General features: G+C 38.6%; 1 protein-coding gene across 1 annotated transcript in view; it reads right to left on the minus strand.

Moving 5' to 3' along the window:
• Dhx15 (DEAH-box helicase 15) overlaps positions 1-21,412 on the minus strand; it is a 39,281-nt gene extending 17,869 nt beyond the window's left edge. The window contains exons 1-5 of the mRNA XM_041643763.1: positions 21,198-21,412; positions 15,111-15,546; positions 11,799-11,992; positions 3,250-3,409; positions 1,931-2,149 (exon numbers count right to left, since the gene is read on the minus strand). Coding sequence (XP_041499697.1) covers positions 1,931-2,149; positions 3,250-3,409; positions 11,799-11,992; positions 15,111-15,546; positions 21,198-21,268 — 1,080 coding nt within the window. The 5' untranslated portion in view covers positions 21,269-21,412. The remainder of the gene's footprint in view (positions 1-1,930; positions 2,150-3,249; positions 3,410-11,798; positions 11,993-15,110; positions 15,547-21,197) is intronic.
• Between the last annotated feature and the right edge of the window lie 3,072 nt (positions 21,413-24,484).

Here is a 24,484-nt window from a genome sequence, read left to right on the forward strand (position 1 = left end):
ATACAACATATACAAGCAACATGCATAAAATTAAAATTAATCTTTAAAAATATACAATCCTTGGATACAATAAAACAAAACCCTTTTGCCTACTACAAAATACCAATTTTCTTAACTATCTTAGGGTTGCTTGACACAAGAAAATTACTATTAAAAATTCAGTGTTTCGAGCCAGGCAGTGACAGCACACTACTTTGAGCACTTGGGAGGCAGAAGCATATGGATCTCTATGGGTTCAAAGTCAGCCTGGTCTACAAAGCAAGTTCCAGAACAGCCAGGGCTGTAACACAGAGACACCCTGTCTTGAAAAAAAACAAAAACAAACAACAACAACAAAAAAAATTTTTTCTAGAGACCACCTCAAGTTTCTAGAAAATGAAAATAGAATGCCATATATTAAAAAAAAAATTAAGGACTTTTTTTTTTAGAAAAAAAAATGCTTTTAAATGTTCTATCTAGATCAGAATGCCCCCTGCTGGCATATAAATACAGAATTAAGAACCCTATTAAAGTGAAAAAAGATTTTAAATAAGACAATTTGACTCCCAATGTTTCAGATTTGTTAATGTCAGCAACACATTGAAAATTAAGTGATTAACTTAACACATACACTTCACCTATTAAAAGACTGCTGAAACAGTAAATGAAATCTACAAAAAACAAACCAGTTAAAAGTCTTCAAATTCAAAACATATCCAGAGTTCACAGCTACTTCATTTCATAATATGCCAGCACGTGTAAACATCACATAAAAGTCTTCCTTTTCTCCATGAATGAAATAAATTACATTAAGCTGGCTCAGGAAAAGATCCTTTTGGTTTTCCCCTAGAGATCACCCGAAATTTCCAATACTATTCAAATATGCCTAGTTGTTGAAGCAGGTTTAAGCAAAGAGGAAGTAAGAAATTGTAGAGACCAAACAAAAAGAGGACAAAATGAGTACACCAACAACATCAGCATCAGCAGTTACAGGACGAATGTTGTTTACATGCCATTTGAAAAGCAGGAAGTCTTACAGAAGCTTTATGGAAATTTTCCACTAAAACTGCATAAAAAGGTTGAGTAGTTCCAATAGAGGGAAACTTTCCCAGAAAACTGCATTTGCAACACACCTTAGCTCACAAAAGAACTAAGGATGAGTCTCTACAGGAAATGAATTCACAAACACCTTTCCCCAAGCCATTTGGCAAAGTCTACAAGTCTTTGCTGGCTACCTCTAACGAAGTACTGCCACATCTAATATGAGAAGGCTGGGCATGCTGATAAATGTCCTACAATGATAAGCATCTGACAAGACTAATTTTCAACTCACTACATAAATAGCATTTAGGCTGAAAAGTCAAATTCTACAAGGGAACCATGCCTAAAGGCACAAAACATTAAGAACAATTCCAGGTTTAAAAAATTATCCAAAATTTACAGCTCTCAACTGAATGGCATTCGCTAAAATATCATCTAGTTAACAGTACCATGGGAGCTGGACACAGAAAGGTTTTGGTGAAGTCTAAGACACTAGCAATATTCCATAACACGGAATAGGCATCATTATGTACCATAATTTTGTGGAACGATAAACACTTCTCTGGAAAAGCAATTCAACGTCTTAAATGACTTAAAGAGCTTGTATGCAATGTTGACTCTTGTATTTCCTCCTCGAACTTCACTTATTTAAAAAAAAATTGAACAGAAACAAGAACTTGATTTAACAAATTCTCTTCCTTCAATCAGAAATATATTGAGAAAAACATTCTAGACTAGGACTCGGTCCTTCAATTGTAAATGGTACCCAAACATTTCAATTGTATACTTTTCAACATGAAAACCTTGAATGACTAAGGTGAGATAAATATGGCCAATGTTTGTCATATTAAGTTTATAGCTCCTGGCTAATAGAAATCACTGAACGAAAACTCATAATAAAAGATGATACCTCTTGACCAGTCAAGAAAAGAAGAAGGTCTCCTTCCTCCTCTTCACACATATGTATCTGGATCACTGTTCGAATTGCTGCTTCAAGATAATCTCTCTCTGGTTCGGGAGTATAAAAAATCTCAACAGGGTGTGTTCGGCCAGGAATAGTTAAGAGAGGACAGTTGTCAAAGTAAATCTGGAATTTCCCAGCATCTAGGGTAGCACTCATAACTATAACCTGTAGGAGGAAAACAGCAGATTACTTTTGAAGTTTTAAAAATTTTCATAATCTCAAAAGGGAAAAATAGTTATGGTCCTAATTAAACATATATTATTAGCTATATAGACAGTCCTTAAGGATGGGTGTGGTAGTGTATGTCCTCTTTAATCTCAGCACTAGGGAGACATGGGCAGGCATATTTGTGAGATCGAGGCCAACCTGGTCTATATGAGTGAGTTCAGGACAGCATAAATAGCAAGAACCTGTCTCAACACTCCACACTCCCAAAAAAGGTAATTTTCAAAGATAAAGAAACATTAAAAATAAAGAAGCCAGTGGAGTGGCACATACCCTGAATTCTAACACTCAGGAGAAAGAAGCAGGTAAATCACCATATGGACTCAAGGACATCCAGGGTTATGTACTGAAGCCTTATTTTTAAAAAACAAAGCTGGGTGGTGATGCATGCCTTTAAGCCCAGGACTTGGGATGCAGAGGCAGGCAGATTTCTTTGAGTTCAAGACCAGCCTGATCTACATACAGAGCAAGTTCCAGGACAAGCCTAAGAGAGAAACACTGCCTCTCAAAAAATAAATAAATACACGAACAAATAAATAAAAAAAAATGCAGAAAGGAATAAATTGTAGTTATTTATATTTTTAAATACGAGACTATCTGACAAGTAAACCCTATGTAAGAGATACACTCATTATACATTATGGAAATAAAGATCTGCTAATATAATATGATTACTGAATAATAAAATTTGCTCATTTCTCCTAAATTACCTTAATGAGCAGTGTATTTTGAAAACCTTAGGTATGTTAGGGTCTTCAGGCTGGCCCAAAGGCCCAGGCATTTTCTCATACCTACCTTTCTGACCCAGGGATTACATTACAAGACTGTTTCTTTGGGGATGCTGGCCCTGTGTATAATCACTCCTACCCGATTATATTAGGGCATCCAATACCTCTGGCCTCTGCTAACCTCAGCACTCATGTGCTCATGCGCATGCACGTGCATGCACACACACACACACACACACACGCACACACACGCACACACGCGCACACACACACACACACACACACACACGACTAAAAATAAAATGACTTCACCTTTAAATCTGATCTTTGTCTTACAACTTCCTTCAAAACACCCATGAGAATGTCTGTAGCTAATGTTCTTTCATGAGCCTCATCAAGAATTATCACACCATAACGCTCCAAGAGGGGATCATTCATGGCTTCACGAAGTAGCATCCCATCAGTCATATACCTACAATCACAAAGACAACATTAGTCAAGATTCAGCTGTGTGACTTTAAAACTAAGCATAATGACATAAGTAATAACTGCAAAAATTAGACTCAAGAGGAGTTTAAGAGTACCTGAAAGTTGTAAAATCTTACCAAATATTGCAATATACTGAGAAACATAACTCCTAACTGTGGTATACAATGATCACATGGTTTCATACAAACGCTAAAACCAATCTGTCATAAACTAAAAAAAGGAAAAATTCCTAAAAAATTCCAAAACAAGCCAATAAACAAACCATTTTAAGTTGTTTCATGCTATCAAACAATTAAAATGTTACTACATAAAAAATGTACATTTTGGGGGGAAAATTAAACCCTAACTTTTTAAGGTGATAATGTTAACAATAGCTGACAGCATAGAAGTCTGCTTGCTATCCTCCCCAACACCAATGAAATGATCTAAGGGACAAAAATGGGCTCATTCATTAAAAGCTCTGGGAATGACAGCATCAGCACCGTAAGAATGTTGATACTTAAGTGTAAAAAGTAAATGACATCAGACTGAATGGTAAATTAAAAAAATGGAAAGAAGCTAGGCTTAGAAATGGCTCCAAAGAAGGCAGTTAATATGGAATCCAGCCATTACAGAAGGAACCAGTAGAGTCAGTATCAGATCAAGGGTGGTTTGTACAACACTGTCAGTCATCTCCTGTCCATTCCACTCAAGCCAGTGCTGTAACTAGCACAGAACAACTATCTTTAAGTTTGGCACTTAGACAAAAACATAGTATGCCTTTCAATGCTAAAGCCACGGTTCATGTTCAGTTAAATAAAAACCCATTATTTTATTTAGAAATTTAAATCCGAAGCCATTATTTATGACTTCATTTTAGCTCGTTGTCCTATGTCTAAGCATACCCAATCTTTCAGCAGCCAACTTGACTTCAGTTTATACCATCCTATGAAGCAGTTAAGTTCAGCATTCTGACAGCGTACAAAATGAACCCCTCTCTTTATTTCATCTAAGTAATCATAAATTTATTTAAAATATTAAGCAAAGTATACCTTTGGTGTGGGACAACGGTCTGTATTCTGTCAATTATATTTTAAATAAATGCTGATTGGTCAGTAGCCAGGCAGGAAGTATAGGCGGGACAACCAGACAGGAAGTAGAGGCAGGTCAATGAGAACAGGATAATTCTGAGAAGAGGAAAAGCTTGGTCTGCAGTCCTGGCCCAGCCACAGAAGAAGCAAGATGTAAATGCCTCGCTAAAAAAGGTACTGAGCTATGTGGCTAACAGACAAGAATAATGGGCTAATATACGTTATAAGTGAAATATGAAGCCTGAACTAATGGGCCAATCAGTTTATAGTTAATGTAGACCCCTGTGTGATTTCTTTGGGACTTAATGACTGCGGAAACTGGGCAGGACAAAAACCCTGACAACATACCTTCACTATGCTCGCACGAGTCAAATGTCAAGAAAGGGCTTGTTAAACAAGAGCCAAACGTATCTAGTCCCTATTTATACAGTTTGTGTTTCTTTAGTGTTCTTTTAAAAATAAAAAACACCACCATTTCTGGAATCAACTCCCAAGATTTTATTTTAAGAATATGAAAAAAAGACACTGTCAATTAAACAATGACTGAATGTCATAACAATACAGCATAGCACCTAATAAGTCACAGTGGTTTCTAGATGTCTTGAAATTTTTCATCTATTTGACAGCACTTGGCAATTGCTGTTTTCAGATGAGTTACTAAAATGAGTGACAAAGTAATTGTGAATAAATGCCTTGGTGGCAACAAAATTTTTATTTTAACTTTTAGGGGGACAAGAAAGAACTAATTATTTCAACAATATTTGTTCAAATACCCATTTATCATACCTCAGTGCTGCCACTACACCTTTCTGGACTATCAGTTGCTAATTTTTCAACAGGAAACCCTACATTTCTGAAAACACTTTAATTAGCAGATTAAATTTAATTCAGTCTGTTATTTCCAAAAATCCATACTGTGTATCTGAAGTTACAATACTCGAATTAGATCAGTATCAAATATTCACAGGTAATAACAACCTCCAAACGCCTACTAGTTACCAGACTTCAACTGATTCTAAGGTGTACTCCAATTTATAAGAAAGTCACAAAACCAATGTGTTAATGTCTCTAAATTATACAGGCTTACAATCATAATTACTTAGTAAGTTAAAACCAAGTAAAACAAAAAGCTGGTGCTGAGCAACACTATCCTAGCTTAAGCATTTTTCAACTAATATATATACAAATAGCATAGGAGAGCGGCCAATAAACTGCATGAAAGTTACTCCTAACTTACGGCTGCTAGTGAAAATAAACTTCTGAATGTTATTATAAAGGTGTTTCCAGAAACTTTAAAGTGAGAGGGAAGATCCACACTAGATGTGAGGCTGGGCTCCCGGATTAGAAGCTACCACCTGAGCTTTATTTCTACTTCTTTCCTGCAGATAGAGTATGAGCAGCTGTCTCACACTTCTGACCACCATGCACTCTTCATGGGGTTTCCTATCCCTTCTTAAAAGGTAAGCCAAAAATAGGCTTTCTTCCTTATGCTGCTTGTCACAGCAAAGAGAAAAATGAATACAGTCAGATTAATATGCCTACTTAAAGAAATGTATAGAAAACAATTTGCTGGGCCAATTTTTTGTTTTTCGAGACGGGGTTTCTCTGTAGCTTTGGAGCCTGTCCTGGAACTAGCTCTGTAAACCAGGCCTGCCTCTGCCTCCGGAGTGCTGCAATTTAAGGTGTGTGCCACCAATACTTGGCAAAAGCAACTTAAGGTTGTAAAGAATCAACATTTCTCAAGGACATTATGATCTTTTGAATATGGTATCCTTGAAGGATTGGTTTCAGTATACCAAGGGGATACCAAAATCTGGGTCTTATATAAATTAGCCTGGTATTTGCATATAACCTCTGAATGCTTTAATATAAATTTTACACATACATATATATGTATATATATATATATTTATTTTATTTTCTAGATGACCAACACATAATCATAAAGTTTTATTTAATCTTTAAGGAATAACAAGCAAGTATCCAAGTTTAATACAGGTAGTGATATTTTTCTGGATTATTCTCATTTTCACAAATGCAAAATAGTGTCAACTCTATTTACTTTTAGCATTCCTTTAGCTATAGAATTTCTGGATGCCAACGGTAACACAGAGAACAAAGCAAAAATGGCTTCATTAACACAAAATAGTTCTTTAATAGAGACTGCCCCCAACCCGGAGTAGTTCAACTTTACCCTGTTAAAACAGGGAACTTCTGATGGGCTAACTCAAACACTTATACCATTAAGAACTTCAAGCAAACTTAGTCAATATGAATAAAGAGTTTTACAAAAAGACAGTCTGTTGTCTATTATTAAAATCTCTTTACAACCAGCCTATTTATAATTCCTGGCTATGTCACAGACATTCTAACAAACTCAGTTTGGATAGTTAATAATCTCAGTGTCTGCATATATATTCACAGCCAACTAATTGAACAACTACTGCTATGAGCCTATCACCCAAAATTATTTTAAATTAATGAAAATCTCCTAGACAATTTAAGTCTATTGAATCATGTTTTAATCTTAACAATGTAAATAGTAATATTACTACTAATTCAAGATAGTTCAGGATTTTATCAACAAACATTTCTTGATAACTTCCACAGGATCAAGTATAACTTGACAAACCTGAACAATAAGTACAACAGAATATCACATTACTGGCTCCAGTAGCAGTTCTTAACCTTAAGATGCAATCCTTTAATATAGTTCTTCATATTGTGATGACCCCCAACCATAAAATTATTTTCATTGGTACTTCATAACTGTAATTTTGCTACTGTTATGAATCATAATGTAAATATCTGATATGGAGGATATTTGATATGTAACCCCTAAAGGGGTAACAACCCACAGGTTGAGAATCACTAGGCAACAGTGAGAAGACAAGATGTAGATGCCAGAAATGCACTACCACTACCACCAGCAGCAACTATTAGCCATGCTGACTACACACTGCTAATCTGCGTGTAATTACTTAGGGCTGTACACATATCAACATACTCAGAATAATCCTTGAGACAGTTACCAGCTCCATCTTCTGAAGACTTGCAATTAATTTTCACACTTTAAGTAGCATGGTAGGTAGCAACTCAAGACTAGGACAGAGGAGACATCATCTTGGTTCTCAAATTCCCCATCTGCTAGATCACTGTGCGCTGTTGGTCAGCACTCCGGATTATAGATTCTTATAACCAGTTGGCACTTCAGTATTAAATTTGCCATGTAATAGTTCATAATCCACTGGTGCCAATCTTAAATTTTCTGTATCAAGATCCTTACTGAGTAGGATTTGTATTTTGCTTGGTAAGACCTTTTAGTGTCTTTCATCTTTTCTACCTTTGGGATTAAAACAAGGCTACAAATTTTATGACCTAGATGTATAATTTTTTTGTTAAAAATGTATTTCCTTCAAGCTTTACATGGGGTAGTTTATCATAATGAAACCCAAGATTTCCACTCATTTTCCCCTCTCACATATCTCAACCACTTCCTTTGGACTTTACCTTTTCTTGGCTTCCCAGCAGCTTACCCTCAAATTATACACCAGATAAAATTCCCAGTAGACTATCAGAACAATAATCAACAGAAAAAAAATCTCATGTCCCCCCAAAATACTTTAATATACTAACCCCAGACTGGGTTTCCTTTAAAATTCCAAACCCAAAGTTACTCAGATAACCGAAACATTCAGAATGAAAAGGAAATTACATAAATCACTAGATCCCCATGTCCCACTTCATCAACAGAGCCTTTAAGGATATTACTGAATCTGCCTCCTTTCCTAATTTTGCTAAATATTCATTAAGATTCTTGAAGTTACAAATTCACATTCCTCTATTGCCTATTACACTTCCTCAGATTAAGTGGGGAAGGGAAGGAGAACCTACAAAAGTTACAGACATAAATCCTATCCCAAAGATAATTATGGCTCAACTAGATAAGACATTAAAAGCGCTGGCATTGATTTTATAATGTGTCCATAATAATCTAGTTCTTTAAAATCTTAAAAGCAATCTGGCATAAAAATGCTTATACAAGTTTGTTCAATGTATAAATTTTTTATTTATACTGTAGTATTCTCCAAAGCAAAAAAGTTAACTGCTCCTCACGATAGCACATACCTTTAAACCAACACTCAGGCAGCAGAGTCAGAGACATAACTCAGTTCTAGAATATCCTGGTCTGTACTAGCAAAGGCCAAGACAGCTAGAGCTACAGACACCGTATCTCAAACACACACACAGTTTTAATAACCACAGAAAGATGGCTCAGCAGATAAAAGAACTTCCACTACACCTGATAATCTGAGTTTGATCTGCTGGAATTGACATGGTGGAGAGAACCACATGTTGTTCTGTTACATACTCACACATATGCGTTAGGGTGGGCCGTGCTAAAACCCACTCAAATTTTATATATTTAAAGGCTTAAAAACTAACCCTTTCCCCTTAAGGGAACAAAGGAAAATACTCTATCCCATATGCCTGAAATTCTTTCACCCTATATATAAATCCTTCTATTAGCTTCACTTGGGTCTTAGATTTTAAACAGTGATTTTTCAAGACTGAGACATGTGCCTAGTGAATGCAGATCCTAGGTTAGACTCCTTACCACACCCTAACAAACCAATTTCTCATCTAAATCGAATCCTTGAGTTAGTCTTCCATGTAAATACCATGTTCTGATCTGAAACCTTATATTTCCCATTTGCTTTTGATGGACATGGACCAGATTAATTTCTTACTACACTGTTGAACACATAAAGCACTGTTAAATAGCTAAATGGCTGAGTATGCATTGCTAAATGCTGGGTTCCCTCAATATCAAGCTTCTAATTGGCATCTGAAAAAAAATTATCACCCTACCAGTAATACCAGGCATGAAGTCAACTCTAAAATATTTTTCTATAGGTATGAGTATCAAACTGTTCCCTTTCATAAACTACCTGTTCCATGAAAATAACTGAGAAGTTTCTTATTATTATATTTACTGCAATCCATACTACAAAGTTCTTCAGTGCACTGAAAAGGTATTATGAGCCAATGTCTTCTTTGACACATCAGGATGTATGAGAATTAACAGAGGCATTCATCCCTATCTAACCCACTAATTTTCACAAGCTGGACTGACTCTTTAGCTTCCTCAAAACTATGTTCAGTTTGCTTGTTTGTATTTCATAATTTCGATCCCAAAACAGCAACAGGGAAAATAAGCTTGAGGCCCTGAAACACCTATCAATCACCTAATCAAATACAAAACCCTGTCCACTCACCATACCGCTAAGAAAAATCTTCTTTACTATTATTTTGTATAAAAAGTTCATTTGGGGGGGCTGGAGAGATGGCTCAGCGGTTAAGAGCATTGCCTGCTCTTCCAAAGGTTCTGAGTTCAATTCCCAGCAACCACATGGTGGCTCATAACCATCTGAAATGAGGTCTGGTGCCCTCTTCTGGCCTTCAGGCAAACACACAGGAAGAATATTGTATACATAATAAATAAATAGATTTAAAAAAAAAAAAAAGTTCATTTGGCCGGCGGGGGTGGCGCATCTCTGCGAGTTCAAGGCCAGCCTGGTTTACAAGAGCTAGTTCCAGGACAGGCTCCAAAGCTACAGACAAACCCTGTCTCAAAAAACCAAAAAAGTTCATTTGACTATTTGATGAACATATGAGGACTTTAATTTCTAGATAGGAAAATAGCTAATCTACTGTAAAGAGCTGTTCTATGCATACACTCTTCCTACTCAAATCAACTGTACAACTGACCTTAAATTTATTAAAGCTTTAGCTATTTTTAACATATGAGTTTTCAGAGAGTTAATACATTACTATAGCAAACATATCCAGGTACTTTTGTTTACAAAGGCTGCTTAGTGAAGCAATCAGTTCTGTCAATTAAAACTACCACTAGCACTCTTCTCATTAAATAATAGTTACAATTTTTCAGAGCTAGTTCCAGGACAGGCTCCAAAACCACAGAGAAACCCTGTCTCGAAAAACCAAAAAAAAAAAAAAAAAAGAAAATGAAGAAATAAACCCATTTCCAAGGCTGTTAGCAATGCCAAGTTAGCTTAAACTACTGAACAGATTATAAAATACCAATAAGTTTATCAGGAACATTTTTTTTCTAAAGCTTAATTACAATTTCTAAGAAATGCTTAATAAGGTAATACAATACCAAAAATGTTTTCTCTTTGAACTATTGTACTGTTTTAAAATGAGCTGGTTTTCTACAAAGATGCATCTTTTGAAAATCTACCCTTCATCTACTTTCTACCACACATGATATTAAGGCTTGTAACTTTCTTACTTTCCAAACTGCTTTCTCCCAATAAATGTACTAATCAAATGTCAAAAAGTAATCCTTTGAGAGATGAGGATGCATACCCAAGAAGTAAAAAAAAGTGTATTAGCTAAAAAGTAACTGGATATTCTAATGAGTTGTTTTTAAGTTACACAATTTAAAGAACATACTAAATATTTAAAAACAAAAATCTCATCTGTTCTCCTTCTCCACACATTTAAAATTCTTTTCCTAATTCAATCAAGTCAGTCTCATTTATCTCATTTTAAGTTCTATCCACACCACAGGTTCATGTCACTGACCACTCAACATGTGCTACACATCATCTTCTTACAATGCAACTGAAAAAAAATCACACTGTAACCAAGGTATTTCTAAAACTGACTAAATGTCCTATAAATGCCAACACATAAAAGCAACAGAAGAAGTAAGATTAGTGGGACAATAAATATCGCTACTTATGCAGAACATAACTATAAGATATGGAAAACAAGTAGGCAGGCAAAAGTTATGAGGCTCAATATGGTCATAAGCATAGAAGGAAGCAGGATCTTAAGGAGCTATCATAAATACATTATTACAAAGGATTCCTCCATGAGTTGGCATACAAGTACTATACTATTAATTTCCCTTACCCACAAATAAATCATGTTAGTGTTCTAAAAGTAACTTTTTAATAAGTGATTTTTTTTTTACCCTTTACCATATTCAACTGAACAATCTATTAATACTTCACATTTTATGACATCTGTAACATTTCACAGAAGATGTAGTACCACGTAACTAAATCTGACCTTTAAAATGGAATTTCTACTGAGGGATATATTATCACCAAGAAAAAATTATTAAAAAAATTAAGAAGCCACCTGGCATGTCTAAGACAGTCTACTTCATACTATTCTAAAACCGATAACTCCATCAGTAAAGCTCAGAAGCTAACTGTAGAAAACGACAATTAGAAAAGCGTCCATTTTAAAGATAAGAGTACTTACTTAAGAATGGTTTTTGCACTACTGCAGTCTTCAAATCGAATGGAGTATCCAACTTCCTGGCCTAACATCACGTCCATTTCATCAGCAACTCTCTGAGCCACACTCATTGCAGCCACTCTTCTGGGCTGTGTACAGGCAACTCCTCTTTTGGGTCCTGGCAATGATCGCATATACTCCACACACCACTGTGGTATCTATGAAGCAATTTCACATTTAATTTTTTTATACTTTACTTAAATACAAACTATATGCACCAAGTACTTTATTTCACTCTAATAAGGTAAGACAAAATTCTATTATGCAAATAAACTGTTTATAACTCAGGTTACGATAACACGAACTCTCTAAGCTAGAAGTGTTCATAGGTAACATTGATGTGCTATAACTATACTCCTGGGTGGGCTAGGTTCACTCAGACTGCTCAATATGCTCAAGAGTAAGCTATACCATAACTATTTTTTAAACAATGGGGGAAAAAAACACCCAATTTAAATTCCACCCTTTAAAAACCTTTAAGTCTCAAAAGTAAAATATAACATAGTTTTGAAAAACACATTTTAATTATAAAATGTAAGCACAACTATCATATATATCCTCTTATGACTATAAACTGCAATCCATCAAAAGGTCATGTTACTTTTCCTCCAGGAGTGGTATGCATAATGACAGTACTTTAGGTACCATCTTAAAAGTAAGTTCTTAAAATTGCCACCTTCAAGTTCAATAGGATTGAGAGCAGCAGCCAAGGAAAAGAAAATTCCAAGCTCAAGGTAGTCGTTATGGTGAGCTGTTACACTATGGAGGGATTCTCTCACTGTTTGGTTCTCTAGTCATTTAACTGGAAAGAATAGGAAGATGTTGATGTTCACCACCTTCAGTAAGAATCCTCTGCTACAAGTACCTGGGCCTGCCTCTATCAAAGCTTCTGAGATCACAACAGGTTCTACAGCTACACAATGCAGAGGGTTTGGATTTAAGCATTTACATGATGCTATCTGATGAAAAACCTTAGCTGGCACACTGTTAAATAATTTAGATTACTTCAGCCATTACAGGCTAACTATTGCATAAAAAAAAACAACACAAAGGGGAGGTAACTATGCTATTCTCCAAAGAAAATAGTATCTTTCAAGGGCTTACATAAAGAAAACTACAAACTAAAATAACAGTATCTCCCCTAGTTCTGTAAACCAACAGACCTATGGTCAGGTGCTTTTCTTGGAAAGCTGTATTTATTTGCCTTCATTTCACAGATCATCCTCCAAAAGTAGAAAATAAAATAGGGTGACTAAGTAATGTGAAATTCAAACCACTGACTAGCAGATCAAACGGACAATTAATCCTTAATTCTTAAAAGTGTTTGGGTTTTGGAAAAAAAAAACCCATTCCAATAAAATGAATGATTTAACCTCATTTTAGAAACAAGATAGGTTAATTTGGCAAATCTCAATCTTTTAGGAGTTCTTTGTATTCTTAACTGATGACAAAGCAATAAACTTACCTATTAATTCCTAATAAAAACCCATGTTCTGTAAACTTGTGTTTTGTTTCTACAAAAAATAATTTTTCAAACAAAACTTTTCTAGTAGGGTACATATTTTACATAGTCCCAATAACAATGTCTGCCTTGATAGAGAGCACTTGGTTCTCATTATATGCTCATCTGCACAATGCAAATTATCTTAAAAGGTGGAGCTATAAAAAAAAACTTAAAATGGATAAAATATGATAAATACATAGCCCCTGTCTCTCCAAAAGTGATAAACAAATTAAACAAAGATTGGTAATATTATGTAAACTTACTGGCAAAATATATGAAATAATTTAAAATTCAATGACATTAATAAATTTAGACCTATAATCTTCAAGAATCTTTTTTAAAGATTTCAACACATAAAAGTTAGATTTTTGGAAAGGAATCTATTTCTGTACACCAAGCTGCCCTTTTGCCTCTGCCTCCCAAGCAATAAGATTAAAGATGTCACCACACACAGCTAAAACTTTGAGCTCTTAATATCATGTTGTCTTTCAATTAAGTCTTTTTAATATTTTTGGTTGCTACAGTGTCAAAATGTCTCCATGAAATACTTAAATTGAATTGTAGTACATAATTTTAGAAATTTAAAGTAAATCCTAAACCATACATGAAGTTCCATGTCTGTAATAACAGATTAAAGAGGATGCCAAACTAGAAGCAAGCCTAGACTACATGGCAAGATCGTTGCTCAAAAAAACATATAGATCAATGCACTTGCCTAGCAGTATACTCAATTATAAATGTTCACCTATATTCACAGGCATGAAAAAATAATCCAATAAAAGCATATTATCTTTGCATATTTTCAGAACATATAAAAATTTCACTCAACTTGGCAAGGAAATGCCTATGAATCACCACAAGCACTACTACTTTTCACTTATCAGATTAATAAGAGTTTAAGTTCAGGGATATAACAAAACAGTTTATGAATGCTTATGGAACAATAAGTTAACATGCTCCCTAAGAAAAGAAGGGCTACAATAAATCTAGTCAGTTCAAAATCTATAAACATACTTGCCCCCAAAGCCAGCAAATAAAGCATTATGGTCAGCAAGTAAACTCTAGCTAAAGGCACTTGCCATTAAACCTGACAGCTTGAATTCAATCTTTCTTCATTCTTTCTTATTCCTTTTTGATTTTCAAGACAAGGTTTCTCTATAGCTTTGGAGTCTGTCCTGGAACTCGCTCTGTACACCAGGCTGGCCTCAAACTCACAGAGATCTGGCTACATCTGCCTTCTAAGTTAAAGGTGGCATGCATCAACACCGCTTGGCTTCTAACATTTTTCTTTCTGTGAGATGGTAACTCATGCAGACAAGGGTAGCCTTGAATTTAGTGACCTGACTACCTGATTCCTAAATGCCGGAATTAAAAGGGATATGTTACCATGACTGAGAACTTTTGACACTATTCACATAATTCAAATATTTTAACAAAGAAACAACTACCCCAATGGTTCAGATCTCCCTACACAAGCACTAGAAAACAAACTTTGTACTCATAACTCTACTATCTCAGGGCTAAAATGTTTTGGAAATTATCCCTGCCATACTCAACAAGATGAGAAAAAAATCAGTTATTTTTCCTGTATAGACTAAAAAAACCCAATACTCTCTATTGGAATAATACCATGAAAGTCATTAAAAAGTGATCCCCAAAGTACTCTTCTTCAAGGAATTCTACACAACAATGGGAAACGACCACCATGACCAATCAGCACATTTAGTTAAGTTTAAACACGAACATATTTACCATCGCATTTAACAACTCACCTGTGTTGTCTTACCAGACCCAGTCTCACCAACGAGTACGAATGACTGATGTCTAACAAGAATATCTGTAAACCTATCCTTGTATTCCCAAACAGGGAGCTGAAGCCGTTTCTTTAGAATATCATAATATCGAGGCGTATGGGGCAGGTTGGTAAATGGATTAATGCACTGTGGAAGTGATGTGTGTCCTGCATGTCCGGTGTGTGTTGAATGGGCAGAATGTGTAGAATGTGTTGAATGAGCTGAGTGAGTTGAATGAGCGGAATGAGAAGCTTTTAAAGGTGGCAATCCAGCACTGATAAGCATAGCGTTGGTGGAAGCTCTCAATTCCTTTTCCTTTTCTTTTTCCCTCTCCCGCTCTCTATCTCCTCTATCGCGTTCCCGGTCACGATCTTTAGATCGGTCTTCTCTATCACGATCTCTATCCCGGTCTTTCCTGGAAATAGAAAAATCGAGAGAAATCAGAGGATTATATATAAAAACATGTGTCTCAATGAACTTTTAGAAATGATCAGATTTTTTGTACACCAACCACTAACATCTTTACTAGATGGGGTCCCTCGTTTCATCCTTCTAAAACCTGAAGTACAACATTAAGAACTGACTCACAGGCCACCAAAATGACTCAGCAGATAAAGGTTTTATCAATCCTGAGAGTCTGAAGTCAATACCCAGGACCCATATGGTAGTAGAGAACCAACTCTTCCACGCCCTCCTCAACAAAAAATGCAATATAACAACATAACTTAAAAGAGAAAACCTGAAGCTAGACATGGTGACACAAACCTTTAATCCCAGCATTTGAGAGGTAAAGGCAGGTGGATCTCTTTGAGTTCGTATCTATAACAGATAATCCTAATAGAGTAAATCCAACTCATATACCATAAGCTGCCATATGGTTGGCTCTAACTAAAATAAGTCATTGTGGAGATGACAGAAACAAATCCTTAAGCCTGTCATTGCTCTTTACTTACAACACATAAATAAAGTCCATTTCCTGTGACTCAAGTATTTATATAGCATAGCAAGAAAGAACATTCACTCTCCAGTCAAGTAAGGGAGCGATCTTAAGCAGAATACAACTAAAATGCTTACTAAATACAGCACTGGTAAACTGATAACTTTTATCTGATCCAGTTCTTAAAATATAGGATTCTCGTTGGGTGGTGGTGGCACAAACTTTTAATCAGAGGCAGGCAGACCTTTGTCAGTTCAAGGCTAGTCTAGTCTACAGTTAGTTCCAGGACAGCTAGGGCTGTTGCACAGAGAAACCCTATTTTGAAAAACAAGAACAAAAAAATATGGGATTCTATTCTGTACAAACATTCAGTGAAGAAAAGCCTTAATAGCATGGGACTTCTCCCATCCTAATATCCACCTACTACAGAATTATAAAACATAGGACACCAAATGGAAATAAAACTTCACCTGTCACCCACAACCCAAAGAAACCAAAAGTATATAGGTAAAAGATTACTTAAAAATATACTAAGAAAAATGGCCAGGCCATAGTGGTGTACGCCTTTAATCCCAGCACTTGGAAGGCAGGGGAAGTCAGATCTCTGAGTTCAAAGCCAGCCTGGGCTCCAAAGAGAGTTCCAGGACAGCTAGAACTGTTAACATAGGTAATTCTGTCTTGAAAACGAAGGGGGAGTAGAAGGGGGAAGGAGGCAGGAAGAGGGAGGGAGGGAGGGAGGGAGGGAAAGGTATAGAGAGAAAATACAGAAATACAAGTCTCAAAATTTCAAACTTGAACCTTAACCAAATATCTTTGAAAAATATCCCCAACCATCACCTTTGTTAATTTTGCTTCTCATTTAGGTGTTTCTTAAGTGGGCGTTTTACATGCTAAATGTGAGTTAAGAAAGTTTATAAAGCAAAGAATCATATAGACTCAAACAGCTCAAGGACTAGATACCTTTGCAGGCCTAGTGGTTCAGTGGGTAAAAGCACTTGCCATGAAAGCAAGAGAACCTGAGTTCAAATCTGAAGCCCCCTTGTATGGTAGGCATGGCCTCATGGTACCTGTCACCCCAGCGCTGGTGATGGTGAAGGGAGACAGGTGGATCTTGAGAGTTTGCAGGCCAGTTTAGCTAAAACAGTCAGCTTCTGATTCAGTGAAACCCTGTTTATAACAAGCAGGAGCAACACCCCCACATACAGAAAATTTTTAAAAAAAATTTCTTTGTTTTTTTTTTTTGTTTTGTTTTGTTTCTTTGAGACAGGGTTTCTCTGTGGCTTTGGAGCCTGTCCTGGAACTAGCTCTGTAGACCAGGCTGGCCTCGAACTCACAGAGATCCGCCTGCCTCTGCCTCCCGAGTGCTGGGATTAAAGGCGTGCGCCACCATCGCCCGGCTAAAAAAAATTTCTTTGTAGATATTTCTTCATTACAAAGGACAAAAGAAGCTGAATAAGCACCTTCCATATTTAAGAATATGGAATCAGAGAGTTAAGATACAGACTTAACCTTTCCAAATCAACAAAAACTGGGGAAAGAGAGGTACTAGACAAAGCAATTCATGTAATGCTATGTGATAAATTAATACCTACTCTTACACCTTTTCCAGGACACATTTCACCTATAGCGCTATTACTATAGCAGAGAAAGAAGTGCAATGCAAAACACAAGAACCTGCTGATCAATAAAGTGAGAATTTCACACACAGCCCAAAAAGAGGGGCATGGCAACCACTGCTGCAAAACCACAGGAAAGACATAAGACTCGCTTATCTACTCTGCAAAATGAAAATATTAACAAACCATCAAGAAAACATTTGGAATGCAGAAAACTAATTCAATTGCCTAGAAATAATGTTGCAGTTCACACTGGCTACTCTGAATGACAAAGGTAAAAGAAACTGTTATATCCCTCTCCATACATAGGTCCACTTGTCCATGTGCATGGTTTCTTGTTTAAATAGGCACTGATCATAAAAGTTATAAAAATCTGCTAGTTAAGCATAATTTTAAAAAAGTAAAAAACAATCCTGGTGTGGTGGTACACATCTTTAATTCCCAAACTTGGGAGACAGGCAGAATGATCTCTGATCCACACAGTAAGTTTCTAGGACAGCCAGAGCTATTGGGGCGGGCGGGCAAGCGGGCGGGCGAGCGGGCGGGCAGGCGTGCGTGTGTGTGATGAGGGGGCAGGGAGGAAGAGAGAGAAAAGAGCGAACTCTAAATAGTTCTTTAGTTAACACTGAAATTTATCAAGAACAGTCAGTGTTTCCATGCTTGCATGTAAGTTGTGTCCACTGATATGGAACTAAAAACATTAAATAAGCTGATGCTGTAACAATGTTCTCTGGCATATCTGAAATGCACTAACAAATACTGATTACTACTGATGGTTCAGTTTAAATTGTACATATAATAATATATTGATATATAATATATATAACATATTGATATATAATCATATAATATATTGATATATATTATATATCACAAATATATATATTATAGGCACAAATATATTGATAATAATGATGGAACTAGTCTACATTAGAATATTATATTAATACTGCTTTTTCTGACAATCTCACTTTCAGAACTTTTAAGCACACGGATGCTAATACTTTCCATCTACAAAATAAAAAAAACTTGGGAATAACATCACTGAGCAAGAGAGGAGACTCTCCTTACAACTGGAGTACTATGCAACCTATGGGAAGGCTAATGTTAATGATGAGTGAAAAAAAAAATCAAAAGCATACATCCACACAAATCCTGAGAGCTGTTATTACTGTTCTCACTCATGAATATGCTCTCCAAAGATGTAAATGAAGATTTGGAGGAATTTACAGCTTTTTCCCCCTTTATATCTTTATGTAAGAATTATTTCTTGTCCACTGCATCTGATTATTTAATCTCAGATACCACAAAGGATTGCACCAAAACACACTTCTACAAAGTACCTACAACAGTATCAGGTACTATTCTATAACTAAAAGTTCTGATCAGGAATACTAAAAAGCATTAAAATGAAAACGACCCTATCTTCAGATTCTTTCCAAACTGGTGAGATGCTCAGCCAGTAAAGGCACTTGCCACCAAGACTGGAAAACTGAGTTGATCCCTGAGGCCCACACGGTGGAAGAAAGTAACTGACTACCATGTTTTCTTCCAAACACCACAAGCAGTGGCGTGTACACACATACACACACAAAAGAGCATTGGAAAGACAAGACAACAGGGTCTGGTGACAGCTGGGTTCACAAGCCTATGCTGTCAAATACAATAAACAAGAGGAGGGAGGGAGGGGTAAAGGATCCCTGGAGGTCCAAAATGCATTCAAACTAAGTGAGGGGTGGCTGGAAAAGGAACCAAGCACAAATGTTGTATAAACTCATTTCCAAAGAAAACCACTTCTATAAGAAAAGGTACTCAAGAAACTTAGGAAACAGTAAAAACTGCCCTCCAGAATCTCTAAAAATTAAGGAATTACTGTACAATGAGCTAACTCTCCTATACACACAAACATGTAATATTCAAAAGAAATATGAAGCTACCATGCTACACCCAAAAGTCCATTGTACCACGGTTGTTTTGCAAAAAAGGAAACCACTACACTAGTAACATGGAACCCCTAATCCCAATAAAGCTTTCTGAAGAGTGAAAATACACACAAAAAGCACTTAATGAACCGTTTTCCAGTGTTTATTCCAATGTGACCTCTGAGAAGAGAAAGTCAGTTGCACCTTAGCCAAATGTGACATTTCAGCTTCACAGAAGTTCAGAACCAAATGCTGTCCCTGCCTTTACCAATCCAATATAGATGTCATTAGGACAGGTGGTGATGTCTAACTACTCAGTTTCAGGTTGAGAAAGACAGAATCCTAGACGCCACTAAAAAGTATGGAAAAGCTCACTGTTACTTTGCTCTCCCTTAGAAAATATCATACACTGTGTTTCTACCTCTAAGTACTGTGGCCGAGCCCATATACTAACAGTGGGATTTCTGCTTGAGGAGACTAAGAAGCTGTCTTGTGGTGCTGTTATCTCAATGCCCAGTATTGCAAGATTTAAGAAAAAACAAAAAAAAACTACAAAATCCCAAAGTGACAAACGTGCATTCCATATCCAGTACTTCAATCTTATGAGAACACATCCTATCCTGACCTATCTTCACAGTTAGAACTCAAAACTCCAAAGGGCTGCCCGTGAATTAAAAACTCACAGGGCACAAGAAAAAGATGAAATCATGCAACAAATTTGGATGTTCTGTCTTCTGTGGATTCTGTTTTGCTTTAATTAACCAAACAGATCTCTGTATTGCCGAAGTGAAAACACACGACGGCCTGAGGCGGCGAGCAGGAATATAAACCACAGTGCATCTTAAGTATGAACAGGGAAAAACGAAACCCTGGAAAATGTTAACTGCATTACATGTATAACTGCTTACATGATACATGCCTCTTCCCTTTGCGAAAGTCTTAAGAAAGGAGCCCAACTGCCAGAGCAGAAATCGGTGCGTGCATTTCTCAATCGGCACGTGGAGTATGTTTGCTCCTACATGCTTAACAACACTTTTTGAAAAGTGAGTCCAAAGTGGAAAACGGAAAGGAAATATAACTTATGGAGCGGAGGTGGACAGGCATCTTTTCACAACCCTACCCCAGTGATGCTCAACAGAGACCATTTTTTTAAGCAAAGCAGGAAATAAAGGAGATGGCGGGAGGGCAGCAGGAGGGCGGAAGTTGGCAACGGCCTCCTCTCAAGTGCCTCAATGGAAGGAGGCCCGTCGTCTCCCGCCAAACACTGAGCCCCACGGTGGGGAGCGCCTCTCTCTGCAAGCGGACTGCTCCCGCCGCCGCCCAGAGCCGCCCGCGGCCCGGTGCCCTTGGCCGCCGTCTTCCGGCCGCTCTCCCCGGCTGAGGGCCTCACGCGAGCACCGAGGCCTCGCGGCCCGCTCCTCACGCCCGCCGCCCGCGGCCTCGTGGCCGCCGCAGGCCTCTCGCCCTCGCCGCACACTCAGCCCGCGCCCACGGCCGCCCGAGGCCAGACAAAGACTCGGCCGCCGGGCCTGCTCCCCGCCACAAGCCAACAAAAGCCTGGGCCGCGACCGCGCGCCCCGGCCTGCCTTACCCATCGGTCCCCGCACGCTTCTTGCCGGAGGGGTAATCCTCCCCAAGGTCCAAACGGTGCCGCTTGGACATCCTCGCACTCCTAGAGCGAACGCTTAGGAAGGAAGAAGAGAGACTCCGGCGGCCTGATCCGCACAGGAGAGGCCGGCTGCTCAACTCGCGGGGACCCCCACCCCTCCCGCCACCACAGCCCGCTCGCTGCGGCCCGAACCAGGAGCTAAAATGGCGGCCGCGACGAGGGCTGGGCCTGCGCACGCGCCTCCGCGGCGGGCGTGCCGGTGCGGTGCGCGAGCACGCCGAGCGGAGGCGGGACCGCCAGCCCCTCCCGCCGTGCGATTGGCTGAGAGGTTCTGAGCTCCGCGGGCTCCTCCCTCTTTTTCGGAGTGGTGCGCCCGTCTGAGTGGCGGCTGGGCGGGATGGAGACGCGCCTCAAGCTGTTACTTGCAGTCTGGAGTTCACTGGGAAAGTTGAAAAAGCCTGATCCGAGTTAGGAAATCTATCTGTCTGTGTCTTTTGCTTTTAGGGTCTGTAGCTCAGCAAGGCTAGGAAATTAATGATGATCACCCAGCCGATAAATGGCAGAGCGGGACGCAACTATTTCGTAACTCCAGAACCGGAATTTGCAGTTGTTATGCCCTATGCCCAACAGGGTGAGAAAAATGTTAATTTACCTCGACTCATTTTACCCGTTTGCCACAGGACAGAGAGCATCTATTTATTCAAACTATAGGTGTTTTGGATACGGTGCAGAAAATTGGCAATAATCGTACTGTGCACCTTATTTTGCCTCTGTCCTAGTATTCCTCGTGTGTGTGTATATGAGTATATATATAAGGCACCCGGAGTGTTAGCTCTGCCTCTGTCTTCGTTTGGTTTGGGTTTCTCTGTGTAGCCCTGGCTGTCCTGAAACTCTCTCTGTAGACGAGGCTAACCTCGAATTCAGAGATTAGGCGCTGTCTGTCTCTTGTCTCCTAGAGCACTCTGCCTGTGTCATTAGTAGAGTGATCCCCAGAAAGGCATTTTATAAACATGATTACCAAGACTGAAGGAGGAGGTCAGCTAATACATTCAGCCATTAAGACTCTACGGTAGCCAGACGGTGGTGGCGTTCGCAGTTATTTATTTATTTATTTATTTTGTTAATTTTTTTGTCAAGACAGGGTTTCTCCGTAGCCTTGGAACCGGTCCTAGAACTCACTTGGTAGACCAGGCTGGCCTTGAACTCACGGAGATCCACCCGCCCCGCCCCGTGCTGGGATTAAAGGCCTGCGCCACCACAGCCCGGTTTGGGCACCCGCATTTAATCCCAGTACTGGTGGATCTCCGAAAATTCAAGGTCAGGTTGGAGGACAGCCAGAGCTACTGAGAAAAACAAAAACAAAAAAGACTCTTATTAAGGAATGAAATCTATAAGAAACTATAAGATGCACTCACCGCATAGAACAGAGCTGAGCCTCTGCCACCTTCATGCTGTTCCACCCCAGGGTGGAAACTGGCTCCTGCTTGGAACACCCAAGAGAGTGTGCGACCCTTCCCCTACTTATTTTAAGGGGTCACATCGGAGGGGGAAAAAAAAAAACACGCGCATAAGGCCAAAATGTGCCATCCAATTGGTCATTGAATCAGATGGCAGAATTCCACAACATTACACAACATTACAGCCCATGTGCTTGGTGGTCAGTTCATTCCCAGAAGTACAAGAGAAAAAGGTCTAGGGACCAACCCAAATGCAGGGTGTCATTTCAGATCAAGGCCCTCCTTGGTTGCCCCTTGGCTCTAGTTCCTTGCAAATTCTCCAAACTACAATCTTTAAAATTAAATACAACAGAATCATCATCGCAGATGGCAGTTTCTGTTTTTGTAACAAAACATCAACACAAAGAAAATGAGTATCTCTTTGATTTTTCAAGATAGGATTTCTCTGTGAAACAGTCCTTGTAACGGCGTAAACGAATGCAGACAGATTGTAAAAATATATATACAGCTTTAATGGCAAAATAGACTTACAGAACCACCATTCCAGCGGAGACCAGGAAAACAGAAGGGATGGCTGGGAGCACACTCACCAAATTTATAGGCAAACATTAGCCCGAGATGAACACGCCCCCTTAGGGGCGGGACTTATCCCTACAAGTCCTAGCTGTCCTGGAACTAACTCTATAAACCAGGCTGGCCTTGAACTCACAGAGACCTGTCAACCTCTGCCTGCCCAGTGCTGGGATTAAAGGCGTGCACCACCAAAGCCAGGTGAAAATTAGTATTTTTTTTATCACTTTCACAATATGCAATAGAGCGTTTTATCCTAAATATATATTAACAATTTATTAAGCCAGTGTGGAAGCACACACTTTTAATCTCAGCACTCCAGAGGGCAGACGCAATCAGATCTTGAGTTCAAAGTCAGTCTGGTTTGCATAGTAGTAAACAACCAGAGCTACATAGTAAGAACCATTATTTCTCTCTCTCTCTCTCTCTCTCTCTCTCTCTGTCTCCCTCTCACATGCACACATACGCGTGCACGTGCGCACAGACACACACTCGCACACACACAAACTGCTGGTGCTCCACCAATGGCATGAAGGACTCCTAAAAAAAGCAGGAGCACTGAAGAGTCCCGTGGGCAACTTACAGGCAACCAAGCTACTGAAGAGTCCCACCCTGTCGGGTGTTTCCTCCACATCTCCTGGATGGACAGGAGGAGCCTCTTGTGCAGAGTCTTGAGCCTTGTAAGCCCCATGAGCTTCCTCTTCTCTCCAGGAAGTATGTTAATGGACCAGATCCTAGAAGGAGCACATGTGCCTTATCATCACAGCTTCTCTGATAGAAGATAACAGTCATGTCCAAACTGGAGGCGACAATTGCTCTATAAAATTATTACCCAGTTGCAGTAGTCAGGGTTCTCTAGAGGGACAGAACTGGGAGAATTTATTTGTGTGTGTGATATGTACATTATATATGATATGTGTGTATATATATGATATGTATACATATATATATTAGAGTTTGTGACTCACACTGGCTAGTTGCTGTCCCCCAACAGAAAGGCCAAGAATCCTGTAGTTGTTGAGTTCATGAAACTGGATGTCTTAGATGGTCTTTGGTCTATGTTGGAGACCCAAAGAAATAGATTCATTTTGGTTTGGTTTGTTTATTTGTTTTATTTCTTGAGACAGGGTTTCTCTGTATAACTTTGGAGCCTGTCCTGGAACTAGCTCTTGTAGACCAGGCTGGCCTCGAACCCACAGAGATCCACCTGCCTCTGCCTCCCAAGTGCTGGGATTAAAGGCA

Source organism: Microtus oregoni, unplaced genomic scaffold, assembly GCF_018167655.1.
Source record: "Microtus oregoni isolate MIOR12 unplaced genomic scaffold, Mior012 000090F_ref0000504, whole genome shotgun sequence".
In the NCBI taxonomy this organism is placed as follows: Eukaryota; Metazoa; Chordata; class Mammalia; order Rodentia; family Cricetidae; genus Microtus; species Microtus oregoni.